Source organism: Eschrichtius robustus, chromosome 6 (assembly GCF_028021215.1).
Source record: "Eschrichtius robustus isolate mEscRob2 chromosome 6, mEscRob2.pri, whole genome shotgun sequence".
In the NCBI taxonomy this organism is placed as follows: domain Eukaryota; kingdom Metazoa; phylum Chordata; class Mammalia; order Artiodactyla; family Eschrichtiidae; genus Eschrichtius; species Eschrichtius robustus.
The window spans coordinates 77,191,184-77,214,699 of record NC_090829.1 but is presented as its reverse complement, the minus strand read 5'-3'; the positions used below and the strand labels follow the sequence as shown (position 1 = coordinate 77,214,699).

The 23,516-nt window shown below is 40.9% G+C and overlaps 1 protein-coding gene across 1 annotated transcript; it reads right to left on the bottom strand.

Annotated features, from left to right (window-relative positions):
* Positions 1–10,573, bottom strand: ROPN1 (rhophilin associated tail protein 1). Its single transcript, XM_068545494.1, has 5 exons — positions 10,458–10,573; positions 6,584–6,701; positions 5,148–5,309; positions 597–772; positions 1–67 (listed from the first exon to the last, which is right to left on the bottom strand). The coding sequence occupies exons 1-5, from the start codon at positions 10,571–10,573 to the stop codon at positions 1–3; spliced, it is 639 nt and encodes a 212-aa protein (XP_068401595.1).
* Positions 10,574–23,516: the final 12,943 nt, after the last annotated feature.

Here is a 23,516-nt window from a genome sequence, read left to right as displayed (position 1 = left end):
TTACTCCAGCCGAACCCTGGGGTTTTGGGTAAAGTCACTCACCTTGATTAAACCATCAGGACCAATACTGTTTGGGAAAAAATATATATTTGGGGGTTAGCTCATTTAACAATTAATCTTAAGAAAGACAATATATAAACAACTCTCTCACTCCAAATTAATTCTGCTGTGGCTCCTGCCCTCATCACCCGCTTTTTCTCTGACCTCTTGACTGCCTGTTCCTCATCCTCCCCTCCTACCCCACTGGTCAAACCTGAAAGGGAGCCAGAGTCACCTACTGTGCTTGCTGAGACACAGCCACTGGGCCCCGCCCCCAGAGTTTCTGATTTGATGGACTCAGGGCGCAGCCTGAGAAGTCCCATTTCTAACACGTTCCCAGGTACTGCTGCTGCTGGTCTGGGTAGCACTCTAAGAATCACTGTTCTATACCATTCCTTCTCTTCTGTTTCTCCTTCTCTTTCTGATCCTTATTTATCGTTCTTCACAATATTCCTCTGTTCCCAGAGCAGTATAATACAGTAATCTCACTATATCTTGGCCAGCTAGATTTGTTTCCCGCATACTGTTTCCCCTCCAATTGGTAAATGTTTACTTACACTTCCTGTTCAATGTAGTTGAGCATTCGACTGACGTGTGATGCAGAGATCTCCCCATCCACTTCAGCGATATACGTGTAGAGAAACTGGAAGGTGCTGAAAGGGATCCGGGGAGGGCCACCACCGTGGTCAGATGATAGCACTTCACACACTATCTTGAGAGTTCTGGCAATGGTCTGTAAAGCCATAAGGTTAAATGAGGAGAAGGTCACTATTCCAAACTAAATTCCTAAGATCAGTTTAGATAACGACAAAGGAAACAAAAACCTTGCTCTCATAAAATAAAGTGGGGATGATGTAATATTCTGGAAAGCTTGAATTTTTTACACCCAAATGTCATTTAACTCAATCCCAAAATATTGAGTATCTACCAGGTGCCTTTCTTTTTCCTTTCCTTTCTTGGTTGGAGGGATACTTTCAAGAAATTAAGTTTATAAGCTGTTGAATGCTTTAAGACATTTATTACTTTAATTAGAATAATCTCACTAAAGGAGGGGAATTTGCTTTTGTAATCTACAAAATTAGAATGATTTCTTCTTACTGCCCTGCAGTCTTCCCTCTAAAGGGCTGAAGTGATTAGTCTAGCTTGTGTACTCCAGTGAGACACTTGGAGCAATGCCACAGGAGGGGAGCAGACCACTTTCATTTCCTCTCTCCTGCCCTTGGGAGTTCTCTCCTGGAGGCCATTGTGAAGCACTGTGTGAGGCAGTGTGCCAGGCACTTCCACAAAGGAGGGTGGGAGGGTGGGCACACAGGAGGCTGGTAAGAGGTTGTCAGAGAGGATGGGAGGCCATGTGCATGACTTGCGGTCAGCATGACAGTGATTTTGGGTAGATTTGTGAGCATGTGTGCACTGAACTTCCCAATTTCCATCTATAGCTCATCCTCTCTGCTTCTTAAAAAAAGCCCTACTGCCCTATTGCCTTTGTTCTGTAGTCCTCTTCCTACAGCCTCATCCAAATTGGGGTGCTGTTATGGGCTGAGTTATGTCCACACAAAATTCATATGTTGAAGCCCTAACCCCTAGAACCTCAGAATGTGACTGTATTTGGAGATAGGGCCCTTAAAGAGCTAATTAAGTTAAAATGAAGTCATCAGAATGGGTTCTAATCCAATAGGTCTGGTGTCCTTATAAGAAGAGATTAGGATACAGAGAGAGAGAATGGGGGAGAGATAGAGAACGACCAGACACATGCATGCAGAGCGGGACAACCACGTGAAGAAAGAGGGAGACGATAGCCATTTACAAGCCAATGAGACATCTTGATCTCAGACTTCCAGCCTCCAAAACAGTGAGAAAACAAATTGCTGTTGTTTAAGCCACCCAGTCTGTGGTACTTTGTTACGGCAGCATTAGCACACTAATAAAGGTGTTTCTACCCTGAACATCTTTTATTGATTATTCAGATAACTCAAATTCTATTGCCCTTATACAATTTTCAAATATTTTCAAATATTTAATAAACAGATGAATGGATAAGAACTCTCTAGACTGGAGCTTTTTGGTAAACTTAAATAAATCGAAAGTAAACAGAGATCTGCATTCTGTTGGACAAGAATTTTTGGTCAGATGGGGATCCACTCCATAGAGATAGCCTGTAAGCATCTTACAAGCCTCATTTTCAAACTCAGAGGTGAAAGGCTCAGAAAGTGAATTATTTGCTAACAAAACATGCCCTTCCTTCCAGTGAGCACAATTACACGATCTCTTCTTGTATATGATTGGTAGGTATTCTAGAGGAAGGAGTGGTGAAGGGGAAGAGGAACACAGGTCTGCATACTGTAGCATTTTGAATCACATGCAGATTCGGGAAGTAAATGCACCTGCTTCCTAAAATTCCTGCCATTAGATTCTTCTATAAGGAGGGGACTGGATTTTCTACATGGCCCAGAGATCATGGCTGGCTGGTGAGCTGGCAAAGCAAGGAGGGAATTTCTGGGCTTGCCTCCAAGAATGTAGGGATTAGCAAGAGTGCCACCCTTCTCCAGATGGTGACACCCTGACCACTCTTACATTTAAGTTCCCAGCAATAGTCCAACATGAACCAAGTGGGCAAAATGGGATGGGCCCCGGGTCCATAGGGCACCCTTTATTTACAGACTAGACTTTCATGCTGACTTCACCTCTAGGTGTTCTTTGACATAGGGAGGATGGGGAGCAAAGTCAGACACCTGAGTGCCTCAGAATTGGCGGAGTCCACTGTTATCCAGAGCCAGGCCTAATGGTGTCTCAGTGGAAGCAGAGAAGGTGGAATTGAACCACAAGATGTTAGAGATCAAAGGACCTCACGGAACATCTAGGCCAACCTCCCCGTTTTAGCAGGGAGGTAGAAAGAGTTCACCTCATGGTTTCCTCTGCCCAGTTTGGGTAGCAGCCATATCAAAGTAAACCTTACAGCTGCAGAGGGAGGGTTGGAATCTGATTTTCCGAAGTCACTCTTGGTTACTGTGAGGTTATGTGGACAAGGAGAGGATTCAGACACCTCCAAGGTGGTGAGGGGCTGTGACATAGAGCACCAAAGGCAGGGAGCAGTTGAGGGCACCCCAGAAGAGACTTAAAGAGGCCCTGAGCACCAGGGAGAACGGAGGTGAGCTGGCTGGGGGACCGTCGTGCTGTGAGAGAGACCGAAGACTTCAGCTGCACAGCTAGTGACCACACAGACGAGTATTTCCATGGAGACAAGAGATGCCAGAGAGGACCAAGGGACGTGGGAACCCTCCTCTTGGCTGCTCTGTGATCCCAGCATCACCACTTGCCTTGAACAACTGCCACCTTGAAGAGAGGAGCAGTGAGGAAAAATCTGAGAGACTGAGCAATTTACCTTAAAGCTGTTTTCAGTTATTGCAGCAGATGAAAATTCCTGGGTTGGGTTGCATCTACTTATTTTCTTCCTCCACCCTTCACGGGTAGGGTAGATGGGGAAGAGCAGGATTAACGACAGAGAAAGTATTGGTACATTTCCCCCCTCCTTGGACATCTCTGAATATGGTGTGAGTAAACTTGTGACCCCGTGAGAATTTCATAAAACGTGCCCATTTTTTATTTCTCCTCTGTGATTTTCCCCAATCCTTGGGGCTATTTCCACAGAAGTGTGATAGTGCTGACTGGCAACTTATCTGCCTCTGCTGCTGCGAGTAGTTTATTCGTTGCATAAGTGTGCTAGAAAGTGCAGCGAAGAAGGAAAAAAAACCCCACGAATGGCCTCTCCTCTCTAAAGAAATAATTATGCTGAAAGTTCAGCAGCATCCACAGGAAAAGTTGGACTACAGTATTTCTAGTAACTTTTCTCACAAACAAAAGTGTCTAATGTGCATACCCAGGATATTCGAGAAGAAAGAACAAGATTGTATTTAAATATACTGAATGATTCAAACTACCTTTTTCATACCATTTAGTTTGGGCAAAGGCAATAATTTTCTCATTAAGTTTTAAACTTGTATGTATTTCAGGGATTTAAAAAAAATCATTTTTGGGGCTTCCCTGGTGGCGCAGTGGTTAAGAATCTGCCTGCCAATGCAGGGGACACGGGTTCGAGCCCTGGTCTGGGACGATCCCACATGCCGCAGAGCAGCTGGGCCCGTGAGCCACAATTACTGAGCCTGCGCATCTGGAGCCTGTGCTCTGCAACAAGAGAGGCCGCGATAGTGAGAGGCCCGCGCGCCGCGATGAAGAGTGGCCCCCACTTGCCGCAACTAGAGAAAGCCCTCGCACAGAAACAAAGACCCAACACAGCCATAAATAAATAAATAAATAAAATTAAAAAAAAAATCTTCTTGCTTTGCTAAAAAAAAAAAAAATCATTTTTCTGACTCATTTTCATTTAAGTTATTATAATAGTGTTTAACAAGAGTGAGTCCACATATAAGATGATACCTAAAGCTTTTCAGTATGTATATGAACTGGTTTCTTTAAAACAGGAAAACGGCTTTTACCGTTGTAAATCAAGTCAAATTTGGAAAAGGCATGAATTTGTATGAGCATTCTGCATCCATGGGGATGTCAGGACTATGAGTCTGGAAATAGCCTCATCTCTCCTTTCCTGCTCTCTTCTCTCTGATTTTTCTATCCAATTATGCTTATCAAATAGTAGTTTTCGATAAGGCTGCACCTCTTTTTAAAAATCTCTATTGGTATATCCTCTAGGTGTCTGAAACCCAAGTATAAGCCAATCTTCTACAGCTGGCTCTTGGTTATCTTTAGGAATACGAATGGAGGGAGTGGAGTGGTAATGGAAATAAACCTAAGTGCAATGACTGAAATTCATAAATAATCCAAAACCTGCATGTTAGTCAACCTCTCCCCAGAGCCTGATGACAGCTTTCCCCTCTCTCCTCCTAATCCCTGCTTCTGGCTGATGAGCAGAGAAATGACCTTAATTCAGAGAGGAGAAGGAGTAGACAAGAAGGGGTACACTCTCATGAACCCTGGAGAGTTCACTGTGTGTACTTACCAACCCTCCCCCAGCCAGGTCCCGAGAGATTTTCCCTTAAGGAACAAAAACCATTAAAGCTAACTTACAGTGTGAAAAAAAAAAAAAAAAGCTAACTTACAACTCCAAGAGAGCTGCAAGAAAGGGCTAGAAACTTCAGCCACTCAATCTCCTCCGTGAAGCGGCCCACATTCATCACACTATTAAACAGGTTGGGTGGGAGATTCAGCACCTTCCACATCTGGGCCAGCTCATCTGCATGGACGATCAGTCTGCCAGCAACCTGCGGGGCCGGGGACAGGCACAAGACAGGGAATGAGGGACAGGACAAGAGAAGGCCCTGAGAAACCTACTTGGGGCAAGGCCCCGGTTCTCCTAGCACACAGCAAGGGGCGGGGGAAGGTGTCGGGGGTCAACAGAGACTCTGTTTGGCAGTTCTTTTTGTAAGGGTAGAGAAATATTCAGCCTAGTGAAGAATGTTCTGAGATATAATCATTCAAACTTCAGGTATCAGAGTAATGGGGAAAACATACATGTATATTACACTTTTATTTTTTTCTAGTGCTTTTATTATCTGCTGTTTCATCCCTAGGTTGTCCCTGTAAGGCAGATAAAGCAGCCTGAAAATGAAACCAAGGGGCAGAGAACTTGTCTGAGACCACTAATTAGTGGTGAAACTAGAACTAGATGTTAAATCTCTTGCTTCTAGACTGCGCTGAGTTCTTTGCACTAGACCCTGAATGCATCACTCACGCTTTCCTGGGAATAACATGGGGTCTGTGGTCTGGATGCTTAATGTTGCTTGGTCCCAGGTACCTCGGATCTCTGCCATGTTTACTGCACAAGGTGCTTGGTGGTCAAGAGGGAAGGGCACAAATGGCCAGTTGTTGGCTAACAATGCAATAATGGTGCAGATGCCCCAGTGAAGTGCTACTACACCTTCCCTGGTCCTCTGATTCCAGTGAAATGCTAAGCCTCTGGGACCAAGGCAGTTGGCTAAGTCAGTCCTGAATCACCCCAAACCTCTTGGTCCTGTATCCTAAAGTGAGGTATGGTAGTGCTAAGCCATTTTTCTTGGGAGTTGGCCAAACTGCAAGCTTTCTCAAGACAGACCCTCCTCATCCATTCACAGCACAGCTCCCAGGACGATATGGCTGTGGAGAGAGCCTAAAAGCTAGGCTATGTCTGCACCTGGGGTAACTGGGGAACTATAATATGCCCCTCCCCAACTGTGATTGGCATCATATCTGGGCTTGATCAGTAAGGGAGACACTGGCAAGGCATGTGGACCTGCACTTTCTGGAGAGAAGGAATTCACATTGCATTGAGCCCCTGGACATTCTGCCAGCTTCAGGACGACGTGGGATGACCCAACTGACAACTCAGCTTACAGCCTATTTCACCATGATTCCTATTTCCCCACAGGAAGATTTACTCTCAGTGCATGGTTTAGTGAATTTTAAGACAATGCTGAGTGGCCAGGTGACTTTTGTCTGTACGCACCCAACCTCGACATCATCCCTACATTCCCCCTCCGTGCTGCCGTTTGGCCCTTACCCTAGAATGCAGGATCTTTAACAGGTCCGGTGTAAGCTCAGCCCAGTTAGACAAAGTCACTCGCTCAGACCGCTCTCTCACTGGAGGAATCTCTCCACGGGACATAGCCCCAAAATAACTACAAGAAAAAGAAGTTGGGGGGCTAGGGGGAGCAGCCTCTACCTCAGTGGTCTCTGGATGCTTTGGGAATCCCCTCTCCCTTTTCTTTGAGGGAAGGGATGGAGGAAAGAACATTTATTAAGTGGCTTCTAAATGCCAGACACTGTTTTTAGTTCATTTATGTACAGGAAAAGCCTGAATGTGTTACTTTACGCTTAAGGTATAGAGATGCCTTAGGGAATAAAAAGATTTGTTCTTCTCTAAGGATGAGGAGTACCAAAAGTTTGGTATGGAATTCCCTGAAGCATATTAGGTCTGGGTATTTTTTTTCTGTCATTCCCTCCTAAGCGTTTCATATACATGTGTGCACGTGCACACACAGAGACACACACATACATACACACATATAGGCATATATCTTGTGATAGATAATATATTGATATATGTATTGTATATGTACATATGCATGTCTATTTTATGTGTATATATATTAAAGGAGAGAGAAAATTGTTATTTTAAATCCCCCACTCTTTTTTATGAAGGAAGAATCCTAGTACCTGGAGGATCTTTTTCTTTCAAATATAAAAGTCTTTATGCTTGGTACGATGGCTATCTACATACTTAAAGTTGGTATTAGGTAGTAGTAGGGGTATGTAATCTTGGAAAGAGAAGTTGGAAGAAAATTAAAATGACTTGCATAAGAAAGGGGAGGAGATGGGGTGCTCTGGGGGGTGAGCCTGGAAGGGTTTCCAGCTGGAGGAAGTGAGGCTTGGGGCTCCATTGGGGAGGAGAGAGAAGTTTGGCAGGGCACTAATGGAGGCTCAGGTGAGAAGACAAGCGAAAAAAGGGTTTGAGATGAACTCACATGGGGTGTGTGCTGTAAAATCCTCCTCTATCTTCCTTCAGAAATTTCAGTAACATCTGCCTGCCCATCAGTGCTTTGTGGAATGGACTTTGTTTTGGTGCAGTGTGGAAAAACACTGAGCCCTGTTTTGGGATTGATCTATGATGGGAAGAGGCTGCCTGCAGCAGAGAATGGACATGAGCAGTTGATACTTGGGGCACCGATGCCATATGGGAGGGCCTGTCTTCATCAGAAGCCTTGTTATTGACTACCCCTGCAACACAGCCTCTGCCCCCTCTCTTATTAATTTTATTTTATTAATTTCTCCAGATCCAGGTAATATAAAAAGAATACAGGGCTTCCCTAGTGGCACAGTGGTTAAAAATCCGCCTGCCAGTGCAGGGGACACAGGTTTGAGCCCTGGTCCGGGAAGATCCCACATGCCACGGAGCAACTAAGCCCATGCACCACAACTACTGAGCCTGTGCTCTAGAGCCCGCGTGCCACAACTACTGAAGCCTGTGTGCCTAGAGCCCATGCTCCGCAACAAGAGAAGCCACTGCAATGAGAAGCCCGTGCACTGCAACGAAGAGTAGCCCCCGCTCGCCGCAACTAAAGAAAGCCCGCGCACAGCAGCGAGGACCCAATGCAGCCAAAAAAAATAATAATAATTAAAAAAAAAAATACAGAGGGAATTTTATAAAAGCCATACAATGATGGGGCAAACCACTCTCTGTCTCTCAGCCACCGCACAATGCAGAGCAACGGCTTCCAGTACCAAAACACCTTCCAGGAACCCCTTGGAGGTCACCAGCACGGAGAGCAGAAGAAACACTTTCAGGCAACCTCTACCAATGTGCATGAGCAGCCTCCACAGACAGGTCAGGGGTCGGGTGGGTGTGGCTCAGCAGCAATGTCTTTGGACCTTGTAGCAGAGTTGGTTAGAGAACGTGGAAATGAGGCTGCAGTCATGGATTTCATCCTCTATGGGTTATTTAGCTTCATCTGCAGTGAGCAGTTCCGTGGTTCTTCAAATTTGTGTGGTCACACTTACCCACCACAAGACAAATTAGTTTATGTCCTGCTGATGTCTGGTAGATGGTTTCTTCATGGACAACACATATGCAGGGAAACTTCTGCTTGTGGTGAATTAAGTAGACATTTCATCTTGGAAATACTTTGTGGAGTTTTACCTCTAAAATGCTGCAGGTTTGTAAGTTACATAAAACTGTCTGACAAGTGCTTTCCGTGTCTGAATACATGGAGAGTGTTCTTAGATCATGTTCTCCTTTTTCATTGTAGTTAAACTACAAACTGATTCTTCACAGATATCTAAGACATTTATAGCACACGATACAATATGGGAGCAAGCAGGCTACAACAGTGGAATGTTTTCTCCCATAAATGTCAGGGACAATACCAAGAAATGTCATTTTTCTTGCTATAAAAGCAGTGCAAGAACAATAAAATGGGGTTTTAAACTATTGTATAGTATAAAACAAAGACTGTCTGAGTGTGCCAAAAGAAATTAGTCTTCTGACGCTCAAGTTCAATCTTAGAGGTAATATATAAAATTTAGAATAGAAAACTAAACAGAGTTCATTACTAGGCAAAGCAACCCCATTTGTGTCTGTTTTTATGAGCACCACGGGCTTATTTTCCTTCCATTTGTAAAAGCCTCATCCTAGCCCAGCCCAGGAGCAGGAGCGCACTGGCCGAGGCTCTGTGAGGCTCCTCTTAGCTTACGTCGTGAGCCTTCTCAAAGGCGTCCGCACCTTCTTCTCCCCACCTGCCCACTGCACCTCCTCAACCTCATGCTGCGGACCTTCTCCCCTCCCCCACCCCACCAGCTCCGCTCTGCAGCCTCTTACTCCTCACCCCCCTCTCCCACTGAAGCCCTACTAAGGAGGTCATCACCCAGCAGTAAAAATCGCCTGAAAATGGTCCCCGGGAGGTCTGGTCAGCTCCTAACTCCTGCCCCAAGCCTCAGTTCCCCAGGTTCAAGCAGGCAGTTCTGTCTGAGAAGCAATTTCGTAGCTGGGAGGCTTTGTGTGTGAAGCTGTTTCAGCCTCAGCCAGCAGTTATCGTGTAAGCTCCTTCCATCGAGCAGCCTCTGGAGGTGTCTCCTGAAGGAGGACACCTGTGGTTGAGGCACGCTGTTTGCAGCCAAGCCGCTGCTCCGCCTGCCCCCATAACTCTTGCCTCGCTTCTCCAGAATACGACGTGTACTGTGTGGACATCCTTATGCTGAAGGAACATGTTAGTTCAAAGACACAGTCAAGAAAATAACAATTTCCCCAAAGACAAGATACAAAGTGTCTGGCTGGGGCGCAAGAATGAGTTTTAACAGCAGTAGAGGAAGGTGTCCCATTCAAGGAGTAAACTCAGGAGCGAAGCCACTTGGACTGATCCCACACAATCCTCCACCTGGGCTCATCACATCGCTCCCCCACGGGTGCACTGCTGCCATCTAGTGGTTAAACCTGAGGATGAGGCCCCTGGTTTACACCAGGGAAAGGCAGGCTAAGCTCCGCGGGATTCTGAGCCCTTCTTTCCACTGGGACGGGGGTGGGGGAGGGGTGGAGGTGGAGGGCAGACACAGGGTGGAGTGTGCGTGTGTGATGTGATGTGGTAATCTGACTCTTGCTGATTGCCCTAGGACACTTTGCCTATAGCCCTGGCGTCCTATTGCTCAGTCTCGTTCCCTTGGGGGAGGGCCTCCATCCTCGCCCGGTTTGCTGTGTTTACGTGTGGATTTTAAAGCACCAAAGCAATGCAAGAACTGAACATCCCAAAGATTATGCCGATCAGTCCCGACTCCCAGGCTGCAGCCATGACAACCTCCTCAGTTTTCCAAGACCTTCCCTCCTCCACCCCCTACCTCCACCTCCAATGGGAACCAGGGGCTGGAGGTGAGAAAGTAGTACGTACTCGGCGGCCCACTGGATGAGATCTTGCGGCTGTGTCCGAATGGCGGCTTTGGTAAATTGCTTCAGCAATTCCGGCAGCTCCGGGGGGATACATATTTGCTTATGTGTCTGAGGCATTGATTGGTTGACCTATTGTCGGGGTTGGGGGTGGGGGGAGGAATAAACAAAATGAGAATCTTTGAATCATAAAATGACAGGAATCTTGGACAGGAGGTCATCCAGCCTCTGTTAGACACTCAGTATTGGGGAGTTCACTACCCCACAAGACAGATCTCCAAGGTTAGAAAGTGTTTCACTAATCCCTGCTTTTTGTTGTTGTAATTCCTTCATTTACATCAAAAACACAGAATACTATTTGTTCATTAAAAAGTAGAGATTAACAAGAGATAAGCAAAAGTATCCCTGATGATATCCCAAAATACTGGCTGTCTCCTTCCAGAATTTTTTCAATGTAAATATATATTTGTATATATAAAAATGGGGACATACAAAACAGCTTATTTACTCAACATCTTATCATGACCATCTTCCATATCATACAACTCTTATTGGCCCAATAAGCATCGTAGCAAAATTTACTCTGTGAATCCTCTATTACTTGACATTGGGTTACGTATTTCCAAATAAAAATAATCATTAAACAGCCATTTGATGAACATCTCTCTGCACATTTGCAGGTACTTATCCACTTTAATTGTAAAAGAGAAACTTGTATATTTCACTCAAAAAGTTCTAGGATAAATTGAAACAAAACATGAAAATCCATAGATGGTATGCAACACTATACACAAATAAATGGCAGGTGAAAAGTCTTTGCTTTTAGTAGAGAAAGAGAGACTAGATGTTCTGAAAAGCCCTGTCTCTTCAAAACACCTGGATATGAGACAAATCCGAGCAAACATACCTTTCAAATTGCCTTGCTGAGCTTGCAAGAAAGTGAGGGAAATCCTCATGTGCTAAATAAGTGAGTGAAGCAGAAACCAGAGTGGAAAGCAAATGAAGAAATTAGGGCTGACTTGGGGGCAAATGTAGACACCAGGAACTTGAAGCTTTGAGATAAATGGCCAGGCAAGGACTGAAGAAGTAAATAGCTGAACGGAAGACTCTCTTACCCCCCCAAATCTGAAACCCTCCAAGGCTCACACACTCTCAGTGTGAAAGGGCGGGACTGAAAATATCTGCCTAATGGCAGGGGGGAAGAGGCACAGAAATCTTTCTCTCTTGCTGCTACTTTTTGGGGGAGAAATAGTCTTCCACGAATTTGTAGCCACAATCTAGGTCTAAGTTTTAAATTTATACCACCAGCCTGGTTGGGAAATCCCAAGACAAGAAACCAAAGTGGCCTCAGGTTGGTGGTACTCCATTATCTTTTACTTTATGTTCTTTTATTTAGAGGAAGAAGAGTATAAAGATATTAATTTTAAACTTTGTAAAAAGTCAAGTGCGCATGGCAAAATTTCAAGGGTAATTACTATAAAAGTAATATAACCACCAAATCAGTAGAAAGGAGAAGACGAATTAAAAGTACTAACAACACAAAACAAATTGACTGATCCAAAAGAAGGCAAGAAAGAAGGGGCTGGGGGAAGCATAGGAAAGGTGGATAAACAACATGATAGAGGAGAACCCATATATGTCAGTAATCACAATAAAAAGGAAAGGTCTTAAATGTGCCAGTTAAAATATAGAAATTATCAGACTGGATTTTTAAAATATCCAGCTGTAGGCACATCTGAAAAGACACAAGGACCAGAAAGACTGAAGGTAAAAGGATATATGGATAAATAGGCAAATAATAACCAAAAGAAAGTTGATGTAGACGTGTTAATACCAGACAAAAGAGACTTTGAGGCAAAATGCATTGTTAGGAATAAAGAGGGTCACTACATAATATAAAAGCTTCAATTCATTGGGAAGACAGCACAGTTCTCAGTGAGTGTGCTACAGACATCACCATTGGTGAATCTCACGATGCTGGGTGGAAAAAGCCGTATATTGTTTAGGGTCACAAATATAAAAAGAATAGTATTACAAGAAATTTAATTATAAAGAAATATAAGAAAGAGCAAGGGATGATAAACACAAATTCAGAATGGCATTATCCTCGGTAGGGGAGGGAGAGGGATATCATCAGGGAGACACAACAGGAGTTCCAACACTATTAGTAATGTTCTGTTTCAAGCTGGATGGTAGCTTCCTACATGTTTGTTTCATTATTATTCTGCCTAAATTTACATTATGCATTTTATTCGTATGTATGAAATATTTCATAATTTAAAGAGTTACTGCTACAAGTTGATTGTTTCTGATAACTTTTCATTTTATCTAACAAAGGACAGTGACTTATTTTGCTCATATTGTCTAATATATATATGTGGTAAAATATACATACATAAAATTGACCACTTTAACCATTTCTAAGTGTACAGTTCAGTGGCATTAGATATATTCGTTGTTGTGCAACCGTCACCACCACCCATCTTCACAACTTTTTCATCTTCCCAAACTGAAACTGTACCCATTTAACAATAACTCCCATTCCCCTCCCCGCAGCCTGGCAACCACCATTCTACCTCCTGTCTCTATGAATCTGACTCCTCTAGGGACCTCATATAAGTGGAATCAGACAATATTTATCCTTTTGTGTCTGGCTTATTTCACTTAGCATAATGTCTTTAAGGTTCATCCATGTTGTAGCATGTGTCAGAATTTCTTTCCTTTTTAAGGCCGAATAATATTCTATTGTTTGTATAGACCACATTTTGTTTATACATTCATCTTTTGATGAATTGTTGATGAGTTGTTTCCACCTTTTGGCTATTGTGAATAATGCTGCCATGAACAGTACCTGCTCCAGTCCCTGCTTTCAGTTCTTTTGAGTATATACTCAGAAGTGGGATTGCTGGATCAGATAGTAATTCTAATTTAAATTTTTTGAGGAACCACCATACTGTCTTCCACAGTGCCTGCATCATTTTACTGTCTGCATATATTTTGACAGGACCTTTTAAGTTTTTGTGCAGTTGTTTGATTTCTATTCTGAAGGCTCAGTGGCCTCATGTCAATAGAAAGATGGTCCAACTCTAATTAAATAGGCCTCCATGACAACAATAGTAATGATAACCCTTTGTTGGTATAGAGCAAATATAAGAAAGCCTTTACTTCACCTTACTGCCTCTTCTAACAACTGTTCTGTGATCTCTCTTCATTTTGGGGCAAAGACTGTTTAGTAAGTTTTTCATACCTAGTCTTTTTTCTCAATGCTCAATCCTTGTTTAACCTCTTGCAACTTTTTCTGCTCACCATTCCATTGGTCCCTTAAAGTCATCAATTACATCTATTAACTTCTTATCTGTGCCAGATGAGATAATTCAGTGCTAAGTATTCCGTATACATTTTTTCCACTTAATCCACAGCATATCCATATGAGGTAGGTGTATTATCACCATTTTACAGATGACGATGAAACTAAGAAAGACGATAAAACCTTTGAAATGACATGTAACTAATAAGTAACAGGCAGGATTTGAACATACACAGTCTGAGGCTGGAGATGGCCAGTTAAACATGACTGTCATTCCTTTCTTGAGGCTTTCTCTGTTTTTGATGGCATACACTATTCTTGTTTTTATATTTTCCTCAGCACCCCTCCTCTGTCTCCATAGCTCTTCTTCCCCCTTCCCCCTGCTAAGCAAGACTTAGTAATCTTCCCAAAGCTCAGTCTCTAGCATTCTGTCATTCTTGGAGAGCTCACATCTACCACGAAACGGTATTGATGACACTTGTTGGTCCGTCCCGGACCTCTGATCTGTGCTACATTTCACACTCCTTACTGCTTCCAGGACATCTCCACTAAAACTCATTCTCCATCTCCCAACTAAGTCCTCTCTCCAGATTTGTTTCAGAACACGATACCACCATTTCCTCAATCATTTGGCCTCTATTCTCTTTAATCTGCTGACTCTGTCACTGAATCCCATTGATGTTTCCTTGGAAATGTGTCTCCAAACTCATCCCTTCCTCTCTTTTTCCACTTCTTTTAGTCTGGTTTGGCCCCTCGCCTCCTTACGGGCAACCCTGTCTCGGGTCATTCTCTGGTCTATTCTGGCCGGTGTGTCCAGATCTATCTTCTACTGTTGTTAATAGGTGAGAGAGCCCGGCTCACAAAACGATAATCATATCCTGACTTTCAAGGTTCTCCATGATTTATACATGTAATTTTATACTATAATTTTTTACTAGTATTTACGAACACAAATTTCTAACACATAGTCTACTCTGGCCACTTTCCAAGAAATTATATATATATATATATATTTTTTTTTTTCCAAGAAATTATATATTTAAAGCTTAACACTTTCTCGTCCATTGTTAGCAGTACCCTATCCTCAGTATGTTGGTAATTCTGGTTGGCTTACTTGAGGTGCCCTCCCTCTTCCTTTCCATCTGTTAAAAACCTGCACACCCTGGACAAGTTTCATCTTGAGTCCATACCATGCCATAAGCCTTCCTACAAAACTTGAGTATCATCAAATATTATTTGTAGTACACATTTTACCATTTCATCCTATTCTGCCTTTATAGATCTCTAAAGCTGAGCTTCCCACAAGTGGTCATGGCAGAATGGGTTACAGGTGTGCCATGAGAGACTCATGGCTGTAAACTTTTCATAGTGATAACAAAATTTACAACCATTTTATAACCATTCACAAATTTATAACAGTTGAAATTATATTTGGATACATATTTTGCTCAGTCAGTAAAATTCCAGATTTCAGTAATCATTGTTTTTGCCCTTAAGGTTTTATGCAGAGCACCTGCCAGCAGAGATGCTTATATAGAATTTCCCCCTTTAACCACCATGTTAAAACCATCTCTGTAAGTCTGATTATTGTTTTAATTGAAATGTATTTATTGTCAGTGAAATCTTTTGTCCATAAGTGTTTCAAATACTTACTTCTTCCTTTGATTTAATTTGCTCTTATTTTTAAAATTATTTTCTCCCCAAAAAGAAGGCATGTTTTCATCATCATCATCATTTGTCTCTGATAAAACATAATTGATTTTGTTTATTTTTTTAAATTGTGGCTTGATTTATAGGTTTATTTATCCTTGGCTTTTGATGTAAGATATCCAAAATCTGATTCTGAATGGAATTTTATAATGACATTATTTGTTTATAGAAATAAAAAAAAGTTTGCTTCTAAAAGCAAATAATAGTGGAAAATAATTTAATTGGTTGAGTAAAGGGACTGTAGGCCTTTAATATTCTTATAAAAATATTTTTCAAAATATTTTAACTATACTTGAGTATAAGTAATATTTATATTTTGTGGAAACTTTAGCATTTTAATTATTAAATTAAATGGTAATATTTCTAAAAATTCCCCTTATCAAATGCTTAATTTTTCAAAAGTTTTGTGATTTATTTAAAAATATTCTTAAGAAAATGGACAATCTTATTTGTTGTAGTAAAAAGTTCTGTAGTCTCCTTAAGTATTTTAAATATACGATTTACTTTCCTACTATAAAGGATAATTTTAAATTAAATATTAAAGTCTAATTATAGTTTCATACTTTTTAGAGTTTCACAGACATATACATGTAGTCCAAAATATAAATTTAAATCACTTATTAGACAAAATAGTGAGGATTATTTCAAATTTGGATTTGTTTGCTCTGATAATTTTTTTCTTTACCCAAATATCTGCCTAAATATATCATTTTCATGGAAAAGTTATCAAATGAAAAAAATGGTGCCAGGTAAATTATGCCAGAGCCTTAATAGAAAATATCTATATTATACAGATAGTCTTTTGAGAGATTAATTCTTAAAAATTTTGATCTCAGCACCCCTTACATTCCTAAAAGTTATTGCGGACCCTAAAGATCTTTTGTTAATGTGGGTTATATCTTGCAATATTTATCATTTTAGAAATTCAAAAATATTTATTTTAAAATAAAGATAACTCCTTTACATGTTAACATAAGTAACATTTTTATGAAAAATAACTATAGTTTCCAGAAACAAACAAACAAAAATCCTTAGTGAGAAGCATGGCATTGTTTTACATGTTCTGAAAATCTTTTAATGTCTGGCTTAATAGAAGACACTTAGATTCTCATATCTGCTTTGCATTCAATCCGTTTGATTGAATTCAATCACACATCATATAGCTTCTAGAAAACTCCACCGTACAATCTTAAGAAGGAGAGTGAGGAGGACATCCAGTGTCAGTATTATTACAAAAATACTTTTACCTTCATGGATTCCTACCCGCTAAAGTGTCAAGGATCCTCAGAAGTCCCTGAAACCACACTTTGAAAACCACTGTTCAGTGGGACTGTTTACAGCAGTGTTTACAACTACAACAGTAGTTTACATCAGATTGGGTTCAGGAAGAACTAAAGCCAAAATGTCTCCCACAATTACAGAATCACTCATTTTAACAGCCTGCCTAAGAAATGACCATGTTTGGAACCAAATGAAGCAAAGGAAATATAAAAATGGAATATTACTATTAGAAGATGCATTGATGACAGTCTCTACGAGACCAAATCAAAGTGTTTCCCTGAAGGGTGATGAATCTACAGATGTTAGTAACAATGTTCAGTTAATAGCACTAGTTAGAATCCCTGGAGAGGAAGGCTTGGAAGAATATTGATTTGCCAGAAAGTACCAAAACAAACTACTCAGGTATTTGGAGTAGGAACTAAACACTTTAAAACAAATAAGATTTTCTGGATTATGCAAGCAAAATGGTTTCTGTACTGGTGGGAAAGCTGTGATGGCAGGGAGGTGGGAAGGCTTTATGTCATATCTGTTCATGTTCTGAACACCTGAGATGCAAGACATTGAGCTCTTGTCTGTACATTTGCCTATAGATGTGGATTCCATATTAAAGGATATTGCTAATAAAATCCAGGCTGCTATGGTTCTGTCTGTTTTTAGCTTTATGTGAAGAAACAGTCTGCTGTCTCCTACTAAGTCACCTATCAAAGGAAGAGCTTTCCTTCCCCCACCCTGGAGGTTAGGAGCTAAAAGAGGAATTGAAAAATGTCAATGATCCTTATTGCAGAATTGTTGAGGAGAGTTTCTTGTCTTCAGAAAATTGGCTTACTTGACATTTTCGAGCACCAGAATGAATTTAATCAAAATCACAGTGAATGTGTGAAAATATAATAAAATGTACCAACAATGCTCATAGATTCAAAGGAAACATGAGGTTAGAAGTAGTTCGGGGGGAGTTTAATATTTCTAACTTCAACTCTAAAGAAGACTGGTAGCAAAACATCTGTTAGGTGTCACGTTACTTGGAAATACGTGATATAAAAAATTTAAGTGCATTAGAAATCCATTCACATCAACCTAAGAATTTCAGAGACAGAAGAAATCAAATTATTCAGATTCTGGTTAATAGTGAGAAAGGAGTTCCTGTTAATTGGAGAAAAACCAATAAATACCATTTTAACATTTGCTAAGCCCCATCTGTGAGGCAAGCTTTCTCACTGATGGTGACTATCAGAATTTGAAGAAAACATCATTAAAAATTTTTGGTCAGGAACTGCATGTAGTTATTTCAACACAAAACTTGATATAAAGCAAAATCATGATGTGAGCTTTATTTCTCTCTAAAAGGTTAAAAATTTTTTTTATTTGGAAGTTTTATTCAAAGTAAACATTTAGTATCTTCACTCTCACTCTAACTTTTTATCGCCATTATATTCAAACTACATTGAATTTTTCATAAGCTCCATATAGACCTCCCAAAACCCTACAGTGTACCCCACTGTGCTTTATAAAGATTTCTGTGTGCCTTGACGTTGAAAAAGGTTAGGAAGCTCTGGTGTAAAGTCCAGTTTCAAGTGCTCCAGTTGAAAAACTTTTAAGTTTTGTTGTTTCAATGTTTTAAGATTATGTGTTATAGAAGAGATTCTGTTGATTATTGAAATCAAGTTCCGGTAAAAGCTGAGATTTATATAATTTATATATATCTAACTTATAAATCTAATTTATATAATTTTAAAACAATGTAATTAGAAAGTAAACTGTAAAACCACTGGTTGTTAAGGGAGCAATTAGCGTCTAAGTTAAATTACTCAACTGAAGTATTGATTAGAAGCCAGCAAGAAAGTTTGAGACAAATTAGCAAAGTGGACAAACTTCTTTCAATTGCAGAGAAACAGAGTTCCCAGAATGTCACAAAGGCCGAAGACATCTGGTACTTTCTAAAGAAAGTAGGAGCCAAGGGGAAGAAAGAGCAATATCTAACGCAGGCAGCAATTCCCTTACCCAGGCAGCAGGATAAGCCAGTGTAACTTTGCATTAGTTTATGAATAGGAGCTGGGATTCCCTCAGGAGAAATGAATTTGCTTTCTGAGGCTGGTAGAGGGAGGGGGTCTTTAAGATTTCTGACACCTATAAAACACCAAAGCATGAACAAATTTTAAGATGGTCATGTGATTCTAAGATTGAAATAAGCTGAGTGAGTTTGAAAGAACCAGAAAAGTAATAAAGAAGATGTGGCACATATACACAATGGAATATTACTCAGCCATAAAAAGGAACAAAATTGAGTTATTTGTAATGAGGTGGAAGGACCTAGAGTCTGTCATACAGAGTGAAGTAAGTCAGAAAGAGAAAAACAAACACCGTATGCTAACGCACATACATGGAATCTAAAAAATCGGTACTGATGACCTTAGTGGCAGGGCAGGAATAAAGATGCAGACGTAGAGAACAGACTTGAGGGGGGAGGGATAGCTGGGGGAAGAGAACACAGAGGGGGAAGGGGGAGCTGGGACAAAGTGAGAGAGTGGCGTGGACATATATACACTACCAAATGTAAAATGGATGGCTAGTGGGAAGCAGCTGCATAGCACAGGGAGATCAGCTCGATGCTTTGTGACCAACTAGAGAGGTGGGATAGGGAGGGTGGGAGGGAGACACAAGAGGGAGGAAATATGGGGATATATGTATACATATAGCTGATTCACTTTGTTGTACAGCAGAAACTAACACAACATTGTAAAACAATTATACTCCAATAAAGATATATATATATATATTAAAAAAAAGAACCAGAAAAGCAGGCTTATATCAAGTCAGGCTTAATCTAATTAGCAATCCCGTTTGGACCCAGGCTGTTCTTTAGGCCTCATTCTTTTTTTATTTTGTAAAACAATAACATCACAGAAGTCATCTTTGCAATATCACTCAGCGCAGCACACTCCAGTCTTGCTTCAACTCTACTCTCTAGCTCCTTCACGCCTGCTTCTGCATTGATCTTTGCCATCCCCCCAAAACACATTTCTACTTCTTACTTAATCTCCAGGGAATGACTTTCCCCTCAAGCCCTACCTGAGTGAGATCAAGGATGTCAGAATGAAGTCACACTGCCATCCTCTGCCACCAGTCCATCTCTTGGACCTCATAGTCTTTCCTCTGCTGCTTGAGCTCTTAGTTCTTGCCTTGTCCAAGACCTGAGGAACCAGCATTTGACCCTCTACGCTCCCCTCCGGGCACTGTCTGGCCTTCTCTTTAAAGACTTCTTTTTAAATTTTTTTTAATTTTACTATCTTTCCCAATGGTCTAATCCTCTTTTTCACTGTCAGACTTTCCAAGTGCACTAAGGACTGACTCTCTTTCCTCTCCACATGATCCCTCCTCCTTTAACCTCCTATAAAGCTTCCATCTTGATTTTATTCTGAAACTGCTTTTGTAAATGTAAATATCACCAGTCTCCCTGACTGCTAAATCTAGTGAGTTTCCCTGCAACACTTCTTCTTGGCTTCTGTATTGCATTTGAGAAATCGATCCCTCTCTGATGAAACACCTTGCTCCACTGGATGATGGTTGTACAGAGTCTTGTTTGCCCCAACTCTCTGCTGTTTCTTGTTCATTTCTGTTGCTCACCTTTGTCTCCACCACTACTTTTTAGAAGTATTGCCTAAAGCTCAGTCCCTGGATGTTTGTGTTTTCTAAGCTATACTTTTTTTTTTCTCAAATTGTTTGTTTTTAAGAATTTTGATAAATGCTCCATGTGTACCAGAAAAGAATGTTTACTCTGCAGTTGTTGGGTGTAATGTTCTATATATGTTAAGAGGTTTAATCATGTAGTTCAGATCTTCTGTATCCTTATTTATTTTTTTGTCTGTTTATTCTATCAGTAACTGAGAGAAGTGTTTTTAAAATCTCCATCTATAAGGTGGTTTTGTCTATTTCTTCTTTTAGTTCTGTCAATTTTTGCTTGATAAATTTTCAATCTCTGTTATTAGCTGCATAAATATTAAGGATTTAAAATTTTTTTCCTCTTGAATTTAACATTTATCATTATGAAATGCCTCACTTTATTTGTCATAAAGTCAACTTTGTCTGCCAGTTTTCTTTTAATTTTTGCAAGATTAAAATTTTTCCAAACTTTTCCCTTCAGTGTTTTGGTATCCTTTCGTTCAAAGTGTGTATTTTGTAAACAGCTAAAAAAATGCACTCTGAACATTTTGTCTATTAATTGCCTCCTTTCTTTTAAAGGGCATATTCACTGAGTATAGAATTTCTAGGTTAGCAACTTTTCCTTTCAGCACTTTATGTAATCCCGTTGTCTTTTGGTCTCCATTGTTAAAAATAAGCCAGTTCACCTTGGAAGGGCTCAGCACCCTCCTGGAATTTGAATTGGTCCCGTACTCGTTGCTTCTAAAGCTCTCTGATGTATTTACGATATTTAAAAAAATAATTTTTCTAGATTTTTAAATTTGTTGCAGTGCGTGGCTTGAGCTGCTGCAACCTACTATATTCTAACTGGAAGTAGAGGCCTTTTTTGTGCCTTTAACCAGAGCTCTATGCTGATGACTCCCAAATCTGCAGTTGTAAACTCTCAACCATGCTACAGTCATATCCACCATGTACCTACTGTAGAATTCCCCTTTTCCATAAAAGCATCGAGAACAAACTTCTTTTACTCTCTCAATTGCATTAGTCTGATATATCATGGCCATTTTTATTCATCCTTCTCTTTCCTTCCCCTCTTTAGTCCCAGTGGACTTAAAAAAAAAAAAAATCTGTCTGGAAAATAAAAAGGAACATCTTTCCCAAAAAAGGAAGGGACTCGATTTGACCTACAGTATAGTTCAGTATCTTCAATTTACAAGTGAGAGAATTGATGGACAAAGAGGTGAAGCGATTGGCACAAGCTAACAGTTTCTGTTGGAGCTGAATCAAGAACGTACGTAGGTCTCCTTCATTGCTCTTCCCACACAATACCATACTGCTTCTCTCAAAATAAGGCAATTACACATCATGGATCTTCTCTAGGGCAATCCCACTTTCAAACATTATGTCTGACTCTCTCCATAAATTACTGAAATATCCTGGATATTCCCATTTGCATCGTGAAAAGTACATTTTTAGCACCCTGAAGTGGAACAAAAATTATTTGTCAGAGTATGCTGTAAGTTTTTGTCCTGAAAATATGATTATTGTCTCGTTAGCCATATTCCATACAGTCCCAAAGAATGGAAGGGTGCCCAGCATTAAGAGAGGCTTGAAAGTCAATGCACATTCCTTATCTCATTTAATCCTTATATAAATCTATAGGTAGGTGCTAATATTATAATCATTTTCCAACGCCAGGAAGTAGAGGTTTAGTTTTCCCAGATAAAATGTCTTAACCACTCATGTTATCACATCGCTTTCTAAAACCTTTAGTGGAGCTTCATTTCTTTTCTCATCGAAATGATGCCCTGTCTGACTTTCAAGCTCTCCATGATTTGTCTTATTCATATTAGCTTGCCTCTCCAACTTTATTTCACAGAAGTCTGGATCTTTTTCTACCCTGGGCCAACCCCTGGATCAAGCCAATCCAGCATTTGGATGCCGACAGCAATATTGCTAAGAGCAGTCCTACCTGACCTTGTCCTTTTTTTTTTTTTGAGTAGTGGTTTTTGGCTCTGTTATTAGCAAATTTCTCCAAATTGCTTATATACCATGCTAGTACCACCTCTTGAAAGTTATGAGTTCCACATGTTTATTATTTAACAAGTGAACCTCTTTCGAAGTGTCTTAACTTAGGCATGTTCATATCTCAAAGATTTCCCCCATGTTCATATCATGGTCCACAAGCCCAGGGATACCGTTTACAGACCGCTCCGTTAACTGTGCTCCCTAATCACAGTCATAGAGCATATGCAACCCACAAGAGAAGCCCCTTCTTCCTCCGGGAACACACCCCCTGACTTTGGGACCTGGCATACAAACCTGGAGCCACCTTAACCTTGTCTTTTATGTAAATGAAAGTCTCCATTTCTTCAGAGTGAAGAGTCAGAATGTTCCCCTACATCATTTCATCCATTTACTTGTTTTCCCTATTTCTGATTTCATCATAGCATTCCTATGATACGGGACTCAAAGTACATAAGGGCTATGAGGGGTGAATCTTTCAACAAAAGATCAGGGCTATGTTTCTCTCCATTCTTTTTTTTTTTCTGGCTGTGTTGGGTCTTTGTTGCTGCGCACGGGCTTTCTCTAGTTACTGCGAGCAGGGGCTACTCTTCGTTGCGGTGCGCAGGCTTCTCTTTGCGGTGGCTTCTCTTGTTGCGGAGCACGGGCTCTAGGCATGCAGGCTTCAGTAGTTGTGGCACATGGGCTCAGTAGTTGTGGCTCATGGGCTCTAGAGCACAGGCTCAGCAGTTGTGGCGCACGGGCTTAGTTGCTCCGCGGCATGTGGGATCTTCCCAGACCAGGGATTGAACCCATGTCACCTGCATTGGCAGGCAGATTCTTAACCACTGCGCCACCAAGGAAGTCCCTCCACTACCATTCTTGATGATGTTTAACATTGCACTTGGCTTGTCTGACACAAAACACAGATTCCATAGGGCGGATCAAACTCTAGTGAAGAAGCACTCTTGACCATGAAACAGGAGACCAGGACTCTGGTCCTGGGTCTATCTTTGACTTAATTATGTGATCCTGGGCAAACAATCCAATAAAACCTTATGTGTATTCAGCAATAGCACTGAATAAATACTGGGATACAGAAATAAATTAGTCATACACCCTGCC